Source organism: Anguilla rostrata, chromosome 15, assembly GCF_018555375.3.
Source record: "Anguilla rostrata isolate EN2019 chromosome 15, ASM1855537v3, whole genome shotgun sequence".
NCBI classification, from domain to species: domain Eukaryota; kingdom Metazoa; phylum Chordata; class Actinopteri; order Anguilliformes; family Anguillidae; genus Anguilla; species Anguilla rostrata.
The window spans coordinates 4,513,989-4,532,415 of NC_057947.1; the positions used below are offsets into that span (position 1 = coordinate 4,513,989).

Sequence of the window (18,427 nt, forward strand, 5' to 3'; positions counted from 1 at the left end):
AGTGGTCATTACTGACAGATGTGGACCCTTGAACTCAGCCAGCTGATTTAACTCATTAGTTCAACCACCTGGCAGAAGAATTGTGCTAACTGGCAAATCCAGGGTACCTGATAAAATCCTGGGGAGGACTTTTACTTTCTGAGCTGGATATTAAACCTCTGACTACTGATGGATACTGAAAAATATATATATATTTTTTCCTTGCCTTTGGACCCTCTTTGCATCCCAGACCACAGGCCTTCTTTTGAGTAAAGCAGTCAGCGAGCCCTGTTACAGATGAAACGGGGGTGTCAGAAATCAGTGTTGGTATTTTAAGGACTCTAACCATGCCTTTACAAGGATCTTCACTGAAGCATTCCGCATGCTGGAAGCCTTTGTTTTTAATGGAGGCCTGTCTCTGGCTTGAATTGCATCACTTTGCTTTGAAGCTCGGGCTGGCATAAAAAAAAAACATCAAAGCAACATCTAACCAATCACAAAACAAAAGGGAGGGTGAAGCCTCCTCAACAGAAAATCCACAAATAAATAAAATAGATGGTTCATAGCTGTTTCGGTGCACAGTGCAGGACACCCCCCTGTGCGAACACAGAGACCAACAACAGTGTTATGAGCTAAACACCCCCTTGTGTGAACAGAGCCCAACAATAGAGTTGTGAGCTGAACACCCCCCTGTGTGAACAGAGGCCGACGACGGCAGAAAGAGCTCAACACCCCTCCCCCGTGAGCAAACGCAGCGGCTGATGACGCCAGACAGACCCAAAGACCCCCCCTGAGTGAACACAGATTACGCAGGTAAGAGCTAAAGACCCCGCCCTCCTGCCAGGTGCCCTGCGACATCACTGGCCAGCCGCGCGCTGCCTCATCCACGCAGACTGCACACTGGTCTGTGATGCCAGGCTGCTGGGAGCTGTGTCTGATGACAGCTGGCAGGACTGTGTAAACCGAGTGTGCTGACAAGCTGATGTACAAGATGCCTGAACCTTTAGCCTTCTGCCCCAGGGTTGTGCACGGGCTGTCTAGGGCTTCAGGGAACAAACACACCTACTGCATCAGCTCACTAAAAGGGGGAATGGCATATGACATGTCTCTGGGTGTTCACTGTTACTAAGCCAGGGGGCATTGAGGTCCCCCAACAGCTGACTAATATTCGTGATATTTCCTTAATGAAAATCGACACAATACTGTAATAGTGCGTGCTGAATGTGCTCGTGTTCACCTTGATAAGTAGTCATTTTAAAATGATTGTTAGTCTGACCACCGTTACGGCAAAAATGGTGACGCCACTAACTGAACTGAGGATGACTTGCATGCCATTTCAGTTTGTTTGGGAGCCGCTTCTCAACTCAAACAACAGCTGATCATGCCTAAGGAAACAAAGGGCTTTGTCATGACCGTTTCATCAGGAAGGCGCCATTTCCTGTCCATGTGCAGAGCTGAACCTGTGTAGGAGGACACAAAATGAAGGTAAATGAATAGGTGGTCTTAATACAAGACGTCATTAAATTAAATAACTTTGGCGGGAGAGGGAAAGATGGGAGGCTTTAACTACAGCAATTTTCAATGAAAATGGTGTGGATTTAAAATGTAGTATAAATCTCCATAATTAATTTTAACCGCAAACTCACTGTACTTGTCCTACTTTATTGATTTTTTATTCGTTTAACAGAAAAAAATATTGGAAAAAATTGAACATGTAGTGTACTATTAAAGTTAGTTTTTACATATAAATAACAACCACCAAAAACAAGATTTTGAGTAGTCAACTAAAAAAAATATGAGTTCTCTGAACTCGAACCCACTTTAATTTTTTTGTGTAGGCTTGGACTGTTGCCTATTGCAGGTTGCTGTTGAAATGAATGTGTGCCACACTTACTCCACAGCAAACCGTGTACCTTTATAAAATTGAATAGTTATATTGAAGAGGCTGCATGTCAGATCTTTTTTTAAGTTGGATAGATATGTGGAAGAGGCTGCAGATAAACTAGCTCCTAGTCTGCAGAAAGAGACTCACAGCCATGTGGTATTCATACAGACCTATACTTACCCAGCACTCGGACTGACAGCATAGCGATTGGAAATATCCCCCACCAGAGAGAACGAGATGAGAACCCCTGAGTGCTTTTGCAGTAACGGCCCAGGTTTGAATTGCAGGTTGAGGGAAATGGCCTTACTCTGTCCTGCTGTTGATTGAGAAGGCACAAGTGGTAAAGATCTTACACCAGGGGCAAGGACAGATGAACAAAACACTGAGATACTTCTCTTTGAATACAATCCTGTCTATCCTTTCTGTAAGAAAACTAATGCTGTGGAAAAATACTGTGTTATCCAGAATTAATTAGGGAGTCCAAGCAATTGTAAATATGCGTAGAATCCACAGGAATAATAAAAGAAATTCACTATGTTGATCACAGGACTATGACATGCATAGTCGCCATTATGCAGAAAGTCACCTCAAGGACATAGAAACTCAAGAACCAATAAAATCAACTACACTGGGTTAACCAAACTATGTATATAAATTGCGTTAATAAAATTGAGGCCATTGAACATAGCGACATGCAATTTTGCGTTATACAGCTTTTATTTAAAGTTATATGACATTACGCTACGTGTATTTGGCAGACTCTCTTTATCCAAAGCGATGTACAATAAGTGCATAGGTTGAATAAGGTCGCTGTGTAAATGACAAAACATGGCTTCAGTAAGCCAATCAATTTGCTGTATTTGTGTGATATGCAAATGAGTCTAAACAAATTGTTAGGCCTAACAAATTTCACAAGCAAACTAGGTATATTTCTAAAACAGTATAAATTTAAACCTATTTTTCAAAATGTTTCTAAATGTTTCATCTGAATCATCTTAAGCCAATTAAAAGTTAATTTCAATTTACTTGTAACTACAATTTCAGAGGTGTTATGTGAATAAAACTATTACACAATTAGAAACCGTTATTGTCAGTCACAGTTCAGTTAACATAATTGTTTTTTTTACATTCTGCACAAGCAGTCTGTTGAGGCTAGAGAGGCCTGCAGTTCTTTGAATCTTCTTCTGGGATCTTTTGCGACTTCCTGGTTCATTTGTCACTGTGCCCTTGGAGAATGTGTTTTGTGTTTACTCAGTTTCAATTTGTCCAAAATTACATTTTGTCCAAAGTTCTGAAACCATTCAGTGTGACAAAATTTGCAGGAAATTGGGAAGGGAGCAAATACTTTTTCACGGCACTGCACGTCACAATTTTTCACATTCCTAATAAATAATTTTGACCTTTCACTCAACCTGGATGTCATCCCAATATCACTGTCTTCATTTGGCAGAAATGTTGGAGTGGTACTGACATAGTACAAAACTATAAAAATCATTCTACTGCCACGTCTGTGCTTCGGTCATCCTTAAGTGGCAATCAACTTATCAATGTGGTTGACTGGGGAGGTGTAATGTGATAATAGTCTAGTACCTGGGATCAAAGTGTAGTGACATATTGCTGAAGGACGCATGAAATGCAGGCGAGAACTTTGGTGGCCCTAAATCTTAACACCGCCCCCCACCCACCCCCCCCCCCTTCCCCAAACTGTACGCGATCGCAATTATTGATACTCCTCGAACAATAACATCATAAATGATAATAATGATGATAATTCAATATTATTTCAACAACGTGTAAACAGCATTGACGGGCAACATATTGACTATTTCGCAACCAAAGAACGTTGTTCGCTTCGGAAAGTAATACAGTCTGCGGTTATGGGAACATTTTCTGTTAAACCACTTCCTCTTACCTACCTGAACAGCATAAGCAAGCTGTCGATATCAGAACTACAACTCTCTGGTACTAAATGAAATTCTTACAGCCAGCCCCTAGCCTACTAGCTGGAGCTAAGCAGCAAGCAGGACTACATCCCGTATTGAATCATAGCACCATTGTTCTCGACCCTGCCAAAATAGCACAACCAATGAAAAACTAAACTAATGATAGCTGTGAAATTATCAATCTAGTCAAAAACAAACATTTTTAGCACAGTATATGCCACACGCAGTTGGCTATGGTCAAATTATCAGATTGACAGCGACCTCAGCTATCGTTGCTGAACTGAAAGGAAATGAACTGGATCATAAATAACAGTAATGTGTAACTCGTCTCTGCACAACATCAATAATGGCTGAATTGCTTTGTGAACTAACAGTACTTCCTGATATTTGACTACAGCACTCCCAGCGTAGCGTCTCCGCTATTTTATACAGACTCTTGTGTGAATTAACAAACAGGAAACACTGAACTGGACAATATGACAGACAAGTTGTCTGACTATTGATAAATCGGGGAATTAAACGAGATGCCCAATCGCCTTAGAGATGGAGGGCGGGACTTCCTGTGCGTGACGCAAGGTGGAAGCCCCACCTTTTGTCTTTCCCGCACCGTCAATCAAAATAGAAAAAATCCACTCGAACCACCGATCGCAGCCCGCCTTTGATTAAAATAATCATGTTTGGCGTTTAAATAAATTGAAAATCTCCCGATTAAAGCCATTCACGCTATGACTGGTACGTAATATTTAACCGGATTGAAGCATAGCACCGCCGATGAGTGCACTGTAGATAGCAGCTAGCTTTAGCTGAGTCTGTGGCTAATCTCTTCCAGCGCAGCCAGTAGTTTAGCGAAACACAAAAGTGAACATTTGCTGCGCATCTAACCCTTCCAGACTGCTGCAATGGAGGTCAGTCTGGGAGTTTATGGTGTTATGTCGTAGTTCGATATCTGTTTTGTACGGTTTTGTCAAGCTGAAACTGGAGAAAAAGGTTTGTTTTGCTCCGTTCATCTCTCTGTGCCTTTCTGTAGCCCCTGAACAGCCAGTGAAACAGGAGGAAATGGCTGCCTTGGACGCGGACTACCTGCAGGCTCAGCACAGCGGCGGCGGAGACAAGGTCATTTTCCCCGCTTCCCAGTTTGCTCTTCCGCCGGGTTTGTTGTAAATGCGTGGTGTTTTGTGAAGTTCACACGTTTTAAATTTTGATGTTGATAAAAAAGTCGTACTTCCTGTGTAGCTCCGGACTAACGGCCACCCACTTTCTTCTTTTTAAACCCGCCCATTGTGGGTAGGACACTCAGCCGTCACCGCTCGCTTTGCTGGCTGCTACCTGCAGCAAGATCGGGTATCCGTCGACAGGACAGGATAACGGTGGTGCCGCTGGCGTGGTAAGTCACCACCTCGGCTAGAACCGCAGCAGATTTAGATCTAGCATAGCCCAAATTGGCAAAGCGCGCGGAGCGGTGTCGGCAGAGTGGGCCGTAGCGCCGAAATAACTTTATCGCCGTACATAGTGAGGTCTAACAAAGCCTCGCCGCCAAGCTTGGACACTCAAACCCAGAGGTTTGACATAATCATCAGTTCGGTGCCGGAGCGTTCTGACAAAGATTTTTCTTATCGGGTAAATCTGACGTAAGACGCCATTGACTTTTGTAGTCGATTTTTTTCTTTTTTATCGCTTTGTGTGGCGGCCTCGATATGTACTAACTCATTCGACCCGAAAGGATAAAAACCGTGTGAACTTCAAATGTCAGGGTTTCTCCCAAGGTCTCCATGCCCCGTTACAAAATGTATCTAACGCTTTTCTCCTTCTGCAGGGAAATGTTCACCGCAGTCCCGGTTTGATAATTGCTCTTAGTGTAGCTGGCTTTCCCGAATCTAATGTCCATTTCAAGTTTGCTGCCTAGAGTTTGTCCTGGCGAGAGTGAGAGAATACCGGCGTGGTTGTTTTTAAAACAAAAGCGCTAGATGATATTGCATTCACCTCTCTGTTGATAAAATCTGTATCCTGAAGGTGCATTCTTTCAGAAATATCCATGTCCTGAAATCTGTATACTGTTGTGTTTGAACTATGGGGGGAAAGCATCTACTTTCCGTGACGAAAAGTGTTTTTTGTTCACAAATTACATGACCGTTGGCCAGCAGTTTTAACCGTGGATGTGTACTTACTTTTATAGACGACGGACCTGACGTCCATACAGTTGACAGGGACGTCAGAACGATGGGAGGTGTTGACTCCCACGGCGACGGTCAAGGAGGAGCCGGGCGTGGTGCATATTCCGAACGCGGGGATCGTGACGTCGAACGGACAGTACGTTCTGCAGAACCTGCAGAGCCAGCCCATTTTCGTGGCGTCGGGGGCGGACGGGTCCGCCGGTGCAGTGCCTAACATTCAGTACCAGGTAATCCCGCAGATCCACGACGGACAGATGGGCTTCGCCTCGGCCGTGGACGGGTCCTCCCTGGGCCAGGCCTCGGGGCAGATCCAGATCCTGCAGGACGCGGGTCAGGGCATGGGCTCCTCCGGGGCCTCCGCCGACATCCTCACCAGCACACAGAACCTCATATCCCAGCAGATCCAGGGAGTTTCCATCGGCGGCTCCACGTACAGCAACCAGGGTCAGGTCGTCGCCAACGTGCCTGTGGGGCTGCCGGGGAACATCACCTTCGTTCCCATCAGCAGCGTGGACTTGGACTCGCTGGGGCTGTCGGGGGCGCAGACGATAGCCACGGGGGTCACCCCCGACGGGCAGCTCATCATGGCGGACGGCTCGGACAAGGCGCGCGAGCAGCACGCGCTCTCGGCCAACAGCCAGGACATGTACGCGCCCGCCACTTCCTCTTCCTCCCGCCTCCCCGAGACGATAGACGGCACGGGGGTGCTGACCCAGGCCACCGCCGGTCAGCCGGAGGGCTACGGCCCCCAGGTCCAGAACGTTCCGGCGTTGTCCTCCGCGCAGCAGGTGCTGCAGCTGCAGCAGGACGGCGAGGCGCAGGGTGTGTCGCAGCAGCAGCAGCAGCAGCAGCAGGTGCAGAACCTGCAGCTGCTCAACCCGGGCACCTTCCTCATCCAGGCGCAGACGCTGACGCCGTCGGGCCAGATCCAGTGGCAGACCTTCCAGGTGCAGGGCGTGCAGAACCTGCAGAACCTGCAGCTGCAGGGGGCGGGCGGGGCGCAGCAGATCACGCTGGCGCCCGTGCAGACGGTGTCCCTGGGCCAGGGCGGGGTGCTGGGCTCGGCCCCCGTCAGCCTGGCCGCCGGCCAGATCCCCAGCCTGCAGACGGTGACGGTGAACTCTGTGCAGACGGGCATCCAGTTCCAGCAGGGCGACGACACCGGCAGCCCCGGAGGTAGGCCTCGGGCCGGGGCTCGTCCTCACGCACGGCCCGGCTTTGCCAGCCGGAGAACGGTGTAGCGGCAGCGTAGCATAATGGCTAAGGAACTGGGCTTGTATACCTAAAGGTCGCAGGTTCAGTTCCCGCGTAGGACAGTGCCATTGTGCCCTTGAGCAAAGTGCTTAACCTGCATTGCTCCCGCTGGATGTAAAATGCAGTGTAAATAGTTGTGTAAGTCGCTCTGGATAAGAGCATCTGCTAAATGCCTGTAATGTAATGTAATGGTGAACAAGCTACTTGCGCTCCCTTTCTTTCTTAGTAGGGACTGTAGGCATGGACAGCTGCCGGTATTGCTACAGTGACCGGAAATCTGTGCTCTTTTGCGCAGGCGTGAATTTGACTTGCTCCCGTCAGCCGCCGTAGCCTGCTGATTTACTACAGGGAAAACAGATTTACTTCCGGTCACCGTAGTCGTACCCCCAGCAGTGCAGCGTAGTGGGTCTGCAACTGGGATTGCTGGTTTGATACCGGGCTGGGGCATTGCTCTGGCACACTTGAGCAAGTTACTAAACCTGAATTTGCTTCAGTGAAATATCTAGCTGTGTTAATGGGTTAATGGAATGTAGGCCGTATTAAGTTTTACAAGGATGACCGGCAACAACTTTGCTATTTCTGTGGTGCAAGTGAGTTTTCCGTCAGTAATGTGTGTACTGTTGCATTAACTCTTAAGTGCTGGAGTCCTGCAACTTTGTTAGAATCAGCAAGTAAGTGTAATGCAGAATCTCACCCTTTAGTTTGAAATACACGTTTTGAACATTTGTATGCAAAACTGCTTAGACCCAGTGTAGTGTTTTGTTTGAGTCTTAAGTGACTGTTGGAAGGGATGTGTCCCTGGGTTCGGGTCGTGGCTCACGTTTCCCTGTCGGAGAGCGAACCCTTGACTCTGTGCGGTGTGGGTTCCGCTGCAGTTTCGTATATTGTGTGTTTTGTTGGAGGGAGTTGCGATGCCGGTCGGTGTAACGGGTCTTCTGAGACTCGGTGCTTTCATATGGCTCGTGTTCCGCGCACATCTGTTTTCGTGAAGCACACAGAGCCTTTTGTATCCAGCGCGATCGTTTCGGCCTCTAGCTCGGGGTTTCTCAATTCTTGGCCGCGCGGTTTTGCGTGATGAATTGAAAATCGTTCCAGTGGGGCTCAGTTACAGTAAGTGGTGTTGTTTGAGCTGTCGGTTGGATATTGGTCTGGTTTTGGCATTATTTAAAAAAAACTAATCTTGTGTTTAGAAGCATCATTTTGGTATTTTTGGGGAACAAGTGCTGAGAATTTAAGATGTCAGTTCAGGTAAGGACATAAGGAGTTAGGTGCTTGTGTACAGTCAGACCTGCTTGAGGATCTGAACATAGTTTCGTCAAACTGCTTTTGGATTCTTATCAGGTGGAAGGTTGTCAACGTGCTTGAGGATTTTAAGAAGTGAGAGGTTAGGTCAAACGTGCTTTGAGGTCTTTGAAGTGGACAGTTATCAGACTGCTTTTGAGGATCTTGAAGGTGAGAGGTTAGTCAAACGTGCTTTTGAGGACTCATAAGGTGGAGAGGTTACAGTCAAACCTGCTTTTGAGGATTCTTATGAAGTGGAGAGGTTTGTCAAACGTGCTTTTGAGGATTCTTATGAAGTGGAGAGGTTAGTCAAACGTGCTTTTGAGGATTCTTATGAAGTGGAGAGGTTAGTCAAACGTGCTTTTGAGGACTCATAAGGTGGAGAGGTTACAGTCAAACCTGCTTTTGAGGATTCTTATAAGGTGGAGAGGTTTCACGGTTTGAGGATTCTTATGAAGTGGAGAGGTTAGTCAACGCTTTTGAGGTCTTTGAAGTGGGGGGTTAGTAAATGTGCTTTTGGACTCATAAGGTGAGAGGTTACAGTCAAACTTCTTTTGAGGATGTCTTATAAGTGGAGCTTGTAAACGTGTTTGAGGACTCTAAGTGGAGAGTTACATCACTCTCTTTTGAGACTCTTATAGGTTAGGTTACAGCAGCCCAAAGAGTCTTATTGGCCTTGATAGAGGAGGTGTGCGCTCAGTTTTCACTTTTGCTGAGCTTATATATATATATTTACCATAATGATATATTTGTATGTCTTAAAAGGTGTATTCTATCTCTGGTCCAATAAGATTTAAGATTATCAAATATATTTTTCCTGCTATTAAAAGTTTTAGATGTTTCCCTGCTCCAGTACACCTGATTCAAATGAATGGGTCGTCATCAAGCTCTGCAGAAGCATTCATTTGAATCAGGTGTGTTAGAGCAGGGAAACATCTAAAACATGCAGGGCAGTGGGTCCCCAGGACCAGGGTTGAGAAACGCTGTCTTAGACAAAGTATGCGTTTTGTTTAAAGTTTACTTGTAACTTGGCCCGGGTAATGAGCCATATAAATGATTGTCAAAGGTTTTTCTGAGTGTGATGACAATTGTCGCCGCCTTTTTACGTAACCTCTGTTTCATCTGCGCAGGTTACGTAAAATGCTTCCAGGGGGAAAAAAAAGAAACAAAAAACAATACCACTCCTACCTATTGGCTGTTGATATGATGTCCACTTAACAGCGAGGGCTTTCAGCTTCTAATGTGATTGCCAAAAACACATCTCACACTTACAATGGAAACTTTGCGACCTTGCTGCTAATTGGCTGTCTTATCAGCACCTTTGAATGAGCAGAAGCTCCTCAGCCCGTCGCTGCAGCAGATTTGTATGTTTCTTCCGTGTTGTTGGAGGCAGTTTGTCCGTTTGCATCTTTCCTACACAAAGGTGTCAGTGAGCCTGGAGCTTCTGAAAGGCTCAGCCGTCCGTGTCCTCCCCCCCCCCCCAGACATCCAGATCAAGGAGGAGCCCGACTCGGAGGAGTGGCAGCTGAGCAGCGACTCCACCCTCAACCCCAGCGACCTGTCGCACCTGCGCGTGCGGCTGGTGGAGGAGGAGATGGAGCAGCACGGCCAGGAGGGCAAGCGCCTCCGCCGCGTGGCCTGCACCTGCCCCAACTGCAAGGAGGCCGGCGGGAGGTGAGCTCCGCCCACGCCCAACAGGCCCCGCCCACACCCAGCAGGCCACACCCAGTTCCCACTGCTTTACACCAGTGGCTACCGAACGCCTGGAACACAATGTATACATGTTCCTTCATCATTCAGTGCAGTTTACTCTTCAACATTGACGCTCATTTCAGGTGTAAGGGTCACAGCTCTTAAAACAGCCAGAAATAGATTTTTGTCATTGTAAATCCCATGTTGCAAAGAGCTTTATTTTGTATTGGTTGTAAACTGGAAACAGTCAGACTTTGACCAAATACCAAAGGCAATTAAGAACAAGATAGAGGCACTTCTGGTTGGCTCATCCTGTTAAGGCACTATTCTAGTGCATGGGTATGCTCTGTGGTCTGGTGTCTGTTAAGGCACTTTTCTAATGCATGGGTATGCTCTGTTGTCTGGTATCTGTTAAGGAACTGCTCTAGTGCATGAGTACGCTTTGTGGTGTGGTATTATCCAGTACTGACTGGCCAGCAGCCCCACAGGGCAATGTGTAATTGGCTCGAGTGTGGTCCAGGGATGGGGGTTTCAGTCTGCCAAGATGGGTGCATCTCATACGCTCTTATTTAAGCGTCTGTGTCCAACTCATGTCTGTCAGCCCGACTCGCAAACTGCGGTGTGATTGGAAGCAGTGTCTGACATCACAGTACAGGCTGTTCTTTGGGCTAAATCTGCAGAGGAGGCTAAGCAGGATTGGGCTGTCCTAACTGGGGAGGTAAAGGGGGGGGGGGGAAGTGGATGGCCGTGGGTAAAAGAGGAAAACACTGCGTTCTTCCTTCTGAAAAGGGAGTTTGCAGCTGCCTGACGGCTTTGGGACTGAAGCATCAGGAGTATGACTGAATTTGCCATTGGTGTAAGCTAGCCACCAAGCCAGTGACATTGCATCACTGTGTGGAGCCTGACATCAACTAGCTGCTGATCCCTAGTTAGCCACAGCAAATGAGTGACTGACTGCTGATCCCTAGTTAGCCACAGCGCATGAGTGACTGACTGCTGATCTCTAGTTAGCCACAGCACATGAGTGCCTGACTGCTGATCCCTAGTTAGCCACAGTGCAGGAATGACTGACTGCTGATCCCTAGTTAGCCACAGCACAGGAATCACTGGCTGCTGATCCCTAGTTAGCCACAGCACATGAGTGACTGACTGCTGATCCCTAGTTAGCCACAGCACAGGAATCACTGGCTGCTGATCCCTAGTTAGCCACAGCACAGGAATCACTGGCTGCTGATCCCTAGTTAGCCACAGCATAGGAATGACTGGCTGTAGCTGGCTAGTTGCTTTACACCCGGTGTCTTGCTAGTTAGTCCTCTAAGCTGCGTTTACTTTCTCCAGAACTTTGTTCTTGTTTAAACTGCTGCTCTGCTCTTTTCTGGGCGTCTGCCTTGACGAGAGCACTTATGAAGCATTGTAACGAGAGTAATTACAGTTTCTTAACGAGTGCAATTATGAAGTATCCTAACGAGAGCAGTTGGGAAGCATTGTAATGAGGGCAGTTACAGAGTGTCTTAACGAGTGCAGCTATGAAGTATCCTAACGAGAGCAGTTGGGAAGCATTGTAATGAGGGCAGTTACAGAGTGTCTTAACGAGTGCAGCTATGAAGTATCCTAACGAGAGCAGTTGGGAAGCATTGTAATGAGGGCAGTTACAGAGTGTCTTAACGAGTGCAGCTATGAAGTATCCTAACGAGAGCAGTTGGGAAGCATTGTAATGAGGGCAGTTAAGTGTCACGGGTCTTTCCGAAAAAATGTACAAAACTGAGCCTAGAAAACCAACATAATGCTAGGTGCTCAACATTAAGTGCAATATTGCCATTTAAGCTTGCTAAATAAGCAAGTTGAGTTGTTTATTCAAGATAAACGGTCAGTCTTTCTTGAAATACAGTTAAGATAATAATACCAAAATAATTAGTGTAAAACACAGTATTTTAGTGAACACTAATAACAAATCTCTCTTTGCCAACATTTTCTAGCTTGCCAGTTAGCAGCCGCTCTCTTTACACTGGCATGCAAGTGCACCTTTAGGCTGTTGCATTGAGGCTGTTGTATGGACAAGCTTGGCTAATTTTTCATGCGTAGATCACTTGGCCTAAATAGTTAGCTGCATGGCTAGCTTGGAGTAATATATGACGTTTGTTGACAAGTCCTGTCTGTGCAGTTTGACATACTTCTATCACTTTAGCTGTCAAATTTATGCTGGTAGCATGTTATTGGTTGGTTCACCAGGAACAGGTAAATGAGGAACGGCTTCTATTTGTTACCAGATGGAAAAGTAGCTTCATAATAAAGGAAAAAGTTAAGGACTCTTGTGGTGAATCAATCCAAACCAGTTTGGTTTTATGTAGGCAATCACTTACAGTAAAAGTCTCTTGCGAAAGCCATTACCGTCCAGTTGAACTTCTGACTATATCCAGTTTTTTTGTACCAGCTTAAATTTCGGCAGTACCTCTTTTTAGTCTAGTGTATTTACAGTGATAGAATATCTGGTTCTTTTTACACCTCTTGACCCCTTGCCTTTAAAATGCCCCATTTGTGCAGTATGAGACTCCAGAGTCCCTGATCTCCAGTGCGAAATAATGCTGCTGTAATGGCATTCTTCTGTTTATCATTGCAGCTTCGTTTGGTAGTCAGAGGAAACAAGGTTAGTTCATGTTTGGCCGAAAAACCCAGAGGAGCGTAGTGCAGTGCAGTGTAGATGGCAAACCCTGGGGTCTGTTTCTCTTTAAATAGCCCGGCCTCCTGCCGCCTGCCCTGACTCGTGTGTGTGTGTGTGTGTGCCTGCGTGTGTGTGCGTGCCTGCGTGCCGTGTGTGTGTGTGTTGTGTTGTGTGTTGTGTGTGTGTGTGTGCGCGCCTGCGTGTGTGTGTGCGCCTGCGTGCCGTGTGTGTGTGTGTGTTGTGTTTGTGTGTGTTTGTGTGTGTGTGTGTGTGCGCGCCTGCGTGTGTGTGTGCGCCTGCGTGCCGTGTGTGTGTGTTGTGTTTGTGTGTGTGTGCGTGCCTGCGTGCCGTGTGTGTGTGTGTTGTGTGTGTGTGTGTGTGTGTGTGCGCATGCCTGTGTGTTTGTGTGTGCATGCCTGCGTGCCGTGTGTGTGTGTGTGTTTGTGTGTGCGTGCCTGCGTGCTGTGTGTGTGTTGTGTTTTTCAGAGGGTCCAACATGGGGAAGAAGAAGCAGCACATCTGCCACATGCCGGGCTGCGGGAAGGTGTACGGCAAGACGTCGCACCTGCGGGCCCACCTGCGCTGGCACTCCGGGGAGCGGCCCTTCGTCTGCACCTGGATGTTCTGCGGGAAGAGGTTCACGCGCAGCGACGAGCTGCAGAGGCACCGGAGGACGCACACAGGTACGCCGCCCTGCCCTGCCCCGCCCCGCCCCGCCCCCACCCCCTCCTCACCAGGGTCCAGGCAATGGTGTTCATCTCTTACCGTCTAACGGTTATAATTTACACCAGAAACACAGCCGTGCCTGTTAAGAGCATCTTAAAGCTTTCCTTAATATCTTGTGTGCAATGCAACAGAAGGCTCTGAAATCTGCACGCATTTCAAATGAGTGGTCCCTTTTGGGCTACATGAAGCAAGATTAAGTTTTATTTTAGTGCAACACCGAGAAATTGTACTTTTCCTGTAGAAAGATTGACAAAATATCTAACGGTTTACAATATCACTCCTTACATAGTAGCTTTAGGGTTATTTTTACCCTTCATATTCACCTAAATGCAATGAAATTGCAGCAACAACTTTGAAATAAATGATGACAAACATACCCAGTGAGTTTCAAAATCAAAGCTTTATTTTTCAGAGTTAATGTGGTACAAATTTCTTCTGCGTCTGAGATGTACCCTAACGATTTTTCAGTTGCCCTGCTTTTTGCTTCTTCTAGAATGCAAGTTTTTCCAGATATGAGTAGGAAAATTGGTCCATGCAGTGAGCTTGCAATGCTTTATCTTATGTAAAAGTGCTGGCAAAATATTGGATGTATCCAAAATAAGAATAATGTGGAGAAAATTTTTTTTTTGGTTGCTCTTTCAAAATTATTCACGAAATTATGAATGGACTCACCCATTCTTAGTTATAGCCTGGAGTGAGCCAAATTATTCTATTTGCCTGAGATTACATCAGTCTGTCAGATGTATGCTGAGTCGTTGCTGTATGAAGTTGAAGCCAGTTTTATGCTGTATAATTTACAATTCAGCTTTTTGTTATTATGAATTGTCATCTCAAAATGTAACAAAGGAGACATTATTGGTAATTTGAAATGCCATTTAATCTTTATCTTTAGTCAACAAATATTTTAATATTTAATATGTTAAATGCTAATTTGACACCTTCTAAAAATTATTTTCACTGTCCCCGTTGTTTCTTTCAAGCTCTTATGTGTTGGTTCTGTTCAGATATGGCCACTTGAGAAGGGTAGAACTGCAGCATGCAGCTTTTCACATTCTGAGTGCTAAATATTCTTATTTCGTCAAATGTTGGAAAAAAAAAAAAAAAGATTTCTGATGTTTCCTGTCTGTGTTGGCACAGACTTTCAGCGAACAGTGAAAAGCTCGTTTTTGGTCTTTGTCGTCTTTTAAAAATAAGCATTTCTGAGATGTCACAGCTCTGAGAACTAAACCCCCCCCCCCCCCGCCTTCACTATTGCACATCTTGTCTTTAGCGTTTTCCTGCTGGATGTATCGATCGGTCTTTGCTCTGCTTTCTCACGAAACCCTCTCATGGAAGCTGCGTAGTCCAGCTGCTGATTGGCTGTCATCAACATCCAGTAAACATGAATGGATTGTTCTTTTTTTTCCCCTGCCAAGCATGTCACATCATGGCCTCTCTTAGAAAGCCTATTTGGTTGGTGTGGCCTTTTGCTTGACAGGAGCAAAATGAACATGCTAAACGATAAATCAAGGAAGCGCAAATGTTACACAGTGAAATGACAGAGCGGCAGTGGTGGACTAAAAAATAAACGGGGTCATCGTTTATCACGTAATCCTGTTTCGGTCGTCATTTTTTAGTGATTAAATTTGCGTGGAACCAGCAGACAGCATAATCACATCAGAGCCAAGCACCCTTCCGTTGCCTGCGTGGATACAGAGCACCTCGACAACCGTCTCTGACCCGGAGAGACGTTCTGAGCGAATTACAGAGAGGATGTTCAGCACGCTTAAAGATATGCTGAAGTTTCACACTGGGAACCCCAACACCGCCTCACCCCCCCCGCCCCCCAACAGAAAAGAAAGACAAAACAATATATATATTAATAAAATACTTTCCGAGTTGAGGCATGTAACCGAATCATTTCGTGTTTTTTTGACGTCCCTGCTCAGTGCCTGCGGTGTCTTTTTCCGTTGCAGGGGAGAAGAAGTTTGTGTGCCCGGAATGTTCCAAGCGTTTCATGCGCAGCGACCACCTGGCCAAGCACATCAAGACGCACCAGAACAAGAAGGGCGTGAACTCTGGGGGCGTGGCCATGGCCACCGTGGAGACGGCGTCGCCCGACGGCATCCTCACGGCGGGGGGCACTACGCTCATCCTCACCAACATCCAGCCGGGCTCCGTGGCGGGCCTGGGGGCCGCCAACTCCGCCAGCGCCCAGGACCTTCTGTCCAACTCGGAAATCCCTTTACAGCTCGTCACCGTCTCCGCCAGCGAGGTCATGGAGTAACGTCGTGGCGACCGTCGCCGCGACTCCTCAGCCCCCTCCCGCTTTCCCCCCCTGTTTTTTATATCTATAAATATATATATAAATATATATATTTTAAAAGAAATTATCTGTTTATTATCATTAGCAGTCTTTTTAATGTTGGGGCAAAAATGACACACTCAAATGCCTTATTTTGTATCATACTCTGTACTATAATCTGGTGGAGCTGCATGTATTTTTAGCTACTACAATTCAATGTATAATAGTTCTGAATAAAATGTTTTTTTTTGTACAAAGGAAATGAATGGTACAGAAAAGAGGGAAATTGGAGAAACGTCGTCCTGATTATACCGCGAACGGGTTCTTGGGGAACTGTACGCGAAACGCGGCGACAGTGAGTCTTGTTGACAGAAAACGTGAATCGTCTTTTTCAGGCACTGACTCGTGCTTGCTAAAATGCAAACGTGTTTATTTACAGGTTATGACTGTGCGTACAGGGGTAATAGCGGGTTATGACTGTACACAAGGGTAATTATGCTTCTTAATTATGTCCGCGCGAGTCAGATTGGGACTCGCCGAAGCTCTTTTTGTTTTGAACTTTGTTTAGCCACCGGTTAGGTCGTAACCAGGAATTTGGCGGGTGGTAACGGGAAAACAATCATGTGATTTGCAAACCGTTTCGTTTTCCCCCCGTTTGTAAGTCTCCCGTCGATTGGGTCGGTCGTACGCATTACTGGCGGAAATGCTTTTTATAGAACGCTCGCAGCCGTTTGTCGTATCGGAAGCTCCTCGTTTTGAATTTCTTTGTAGGTATCCGGGCCGAGCGCCCGTCCTCACTTTTGTAAAAACTTTAATTTTCGAACGGATCGCATTTAAATTCCGACTACTTTATATATGAAAAAGCCATGCAAAAAGGGTTGAGTTGCCAAACTTTCAGAACGACCTGCTCATGCAATAAATGTTGTATCGCACGGTCACAAGAATCAACCCCTGCAGCACCTCCCGGCCAATACGTGTTCAGAGATCACGTGGTGAAGGACCAAACGAAGAGTCTATTTCTTGCATACTGTGTCATGGTATACTTGTCAGGGTCTTAATATTCCTTTTTTTCTTTATTAACCCACCCCCCCCCCCCCCCCGTCCTCGTCCCCCCCCATTAGTGGGGTAATGGCAGACCCTCAGGCTGTGACATCACTCAGAGGATCTTTAATGTGAGTGAAATGGTGTCTCCCCCCCAGTGTTCTGGAGATGGTACTGTTTTCTTACTGGCACTGTTGTACTATACTAATCAATTGCCGTTTAATAATAATCATCTTTTTTTATAAACTTACCTTTTTATATACTGGCCAGGAAAGTGTGTGTAGTCTATGCACTCTTTTTTTTTTTTTTTTTTTTTTGCTCTGTCAAAAAAAAATGTACTTTTTTTTTCTTTTTTAAAAATGTATTTCTATATTATTTGTTTCATTTGTTTTCTATATAGAATTGTTTCCGGCATTCATTATGCAGGTTGTGTAATGTAAGATTTGAAGTATGTGATTTATGAGTGCTATACAATCTTGTTGCTGGAGTTGATTATTCCAGTGACTGGGATTTTGTTTAAAAAAAAAAAGAAAAAAAAAGTTAGACAATATTTTACAATGTAACTCATAAGGCCATCTGAGACTCAGACTCTACCTTGTAATTGAAATATATTAAACCCAAAGCGGTCATTAATAAAACACTATTTTGACATTTCATTTGATCGTGTTGGCAACTTTTTGAATAAAACTTATTTTATTATACAATTCTAACATCGAATAATGTATTATGTTTTGTATAATGCAAAGCAGTGTGTGTGTGTGATTTCCTGTGAAGCATCTTAAATACAATGAATGAATTGGTAAATCCTGTTAGAATATACTGGGCGTTTTTCAATGAAAATTAATTTCCTGGATCAACTGAAATGTATGAAATCTTCAAATTTCTTGGTCTTTTAAACACCCTATAACTCTGTTAGGGTCATTGGGGAGCAGTAGAGGAGGCAAACCCTGTGTTACTGAGCTGGGCCACTTGTTGCTAGGCTGGGCCACTTGGGGGCAGTAGAGGAGTTAAGGCCTGTGTTCCTAGACTGGGCTACTGGAGGGCAGTAGAGAAGCTGAGCCCTGTGTGACTAAACTGGGCCATTGGGGGGCAGTAGAGGACCTGAGCCCTGTGTTACTACACTGGGCCACTGGGGGGCAGTAGAGCAGCTAAGCCCTGTGTTACTAGACTGGGCCACTGGGGGGCAGTAGAAGACCTGAGCCCTGTGTTACTAGGTTGAGCCACTGGGGGGCAATAGAGCAGCTTCGCCCTGTGTTACTAGGTTGAGCCACTGGGGGGCAGTAGAGTAGCTTAGCCCTGTGTTAATAGGTTGGGCCACTCGGGGGTAACGGACCGAGCCGTGGGGCTGATGTGACTGACGGACAGATCTGCTGCCAGGTGGGACGGTGCACCTGTGCGCAGTGGGCTCAGGTTTCAGAAGGGACTGGTGTTAGATGCGGTGGTGTGACAGTGACATCACTGAAGGCCTTGGGTACAGAGGCAGGGGAGGGGTCACATCCCTTTGTCCGTTGC

General features: G+C 46.0%; 1 protein-coding gene and 1 long non-coding RNA gene across 7 annotated transcripts; one reads left to right on the top strand and one right to left on the bottom strand.

The window, feature by feature from the left end:
- Positions 1-30: 30 nt before the first annotated feature.
- LOC135241378 (uncharacterized) lies at positions 31-5,058 on the bottom strand. Its single transcript, XR_010325982.1, has 3 exons — positions 4,888-5,058; positions 2,045-2,180; positions 31-1,439 (listed from the first exon to the last, which is right to left on the bottom strand). It is a non-coding gene; the product is annotated as an uncharacterized LOC135241378 (long non-coding RNA).
- On the top strand, positions 4,380-17,571 carry LOC135241376 (transcription factor Sp3-like). 6 transcript variants are annotated; one of them, XM_064311694.1, is made up of 7 exons: positions 4,380-4,539; positions 4,835-4,920; positions 5,096-5,191; positions 5,981-7,154; positions 9,998-10,187; positions 13,351-13,547; positions 15,546-17,571. In XM_064311694.1, the coding sequence occupies exons 1-7, from the start codon at positions 4,533-4,535 to the stop codon at positions 15,854-15,856; spliced, it is 2,061 nt and encodes a 686-aa protein (XP_064167764.1). In that variant the 5' UTR covers positions 4,380-4,532; the 3' UTR covers positions 15,857-17,571. The 6 variants fall into 6 exon arrangements, with proteins under 6 accessions (XP_064167764.1, XP_064167765.1, XP_064167768.1 ...); XM_064311695.1 differs by having other exon boundaries at positions 5,105-5,191; XM_064311696.1 differs by having other exon boundaries at positions 4,391-4,712.
- Positions 17,572-18,427: the final 856 nt, after the last annotated feature.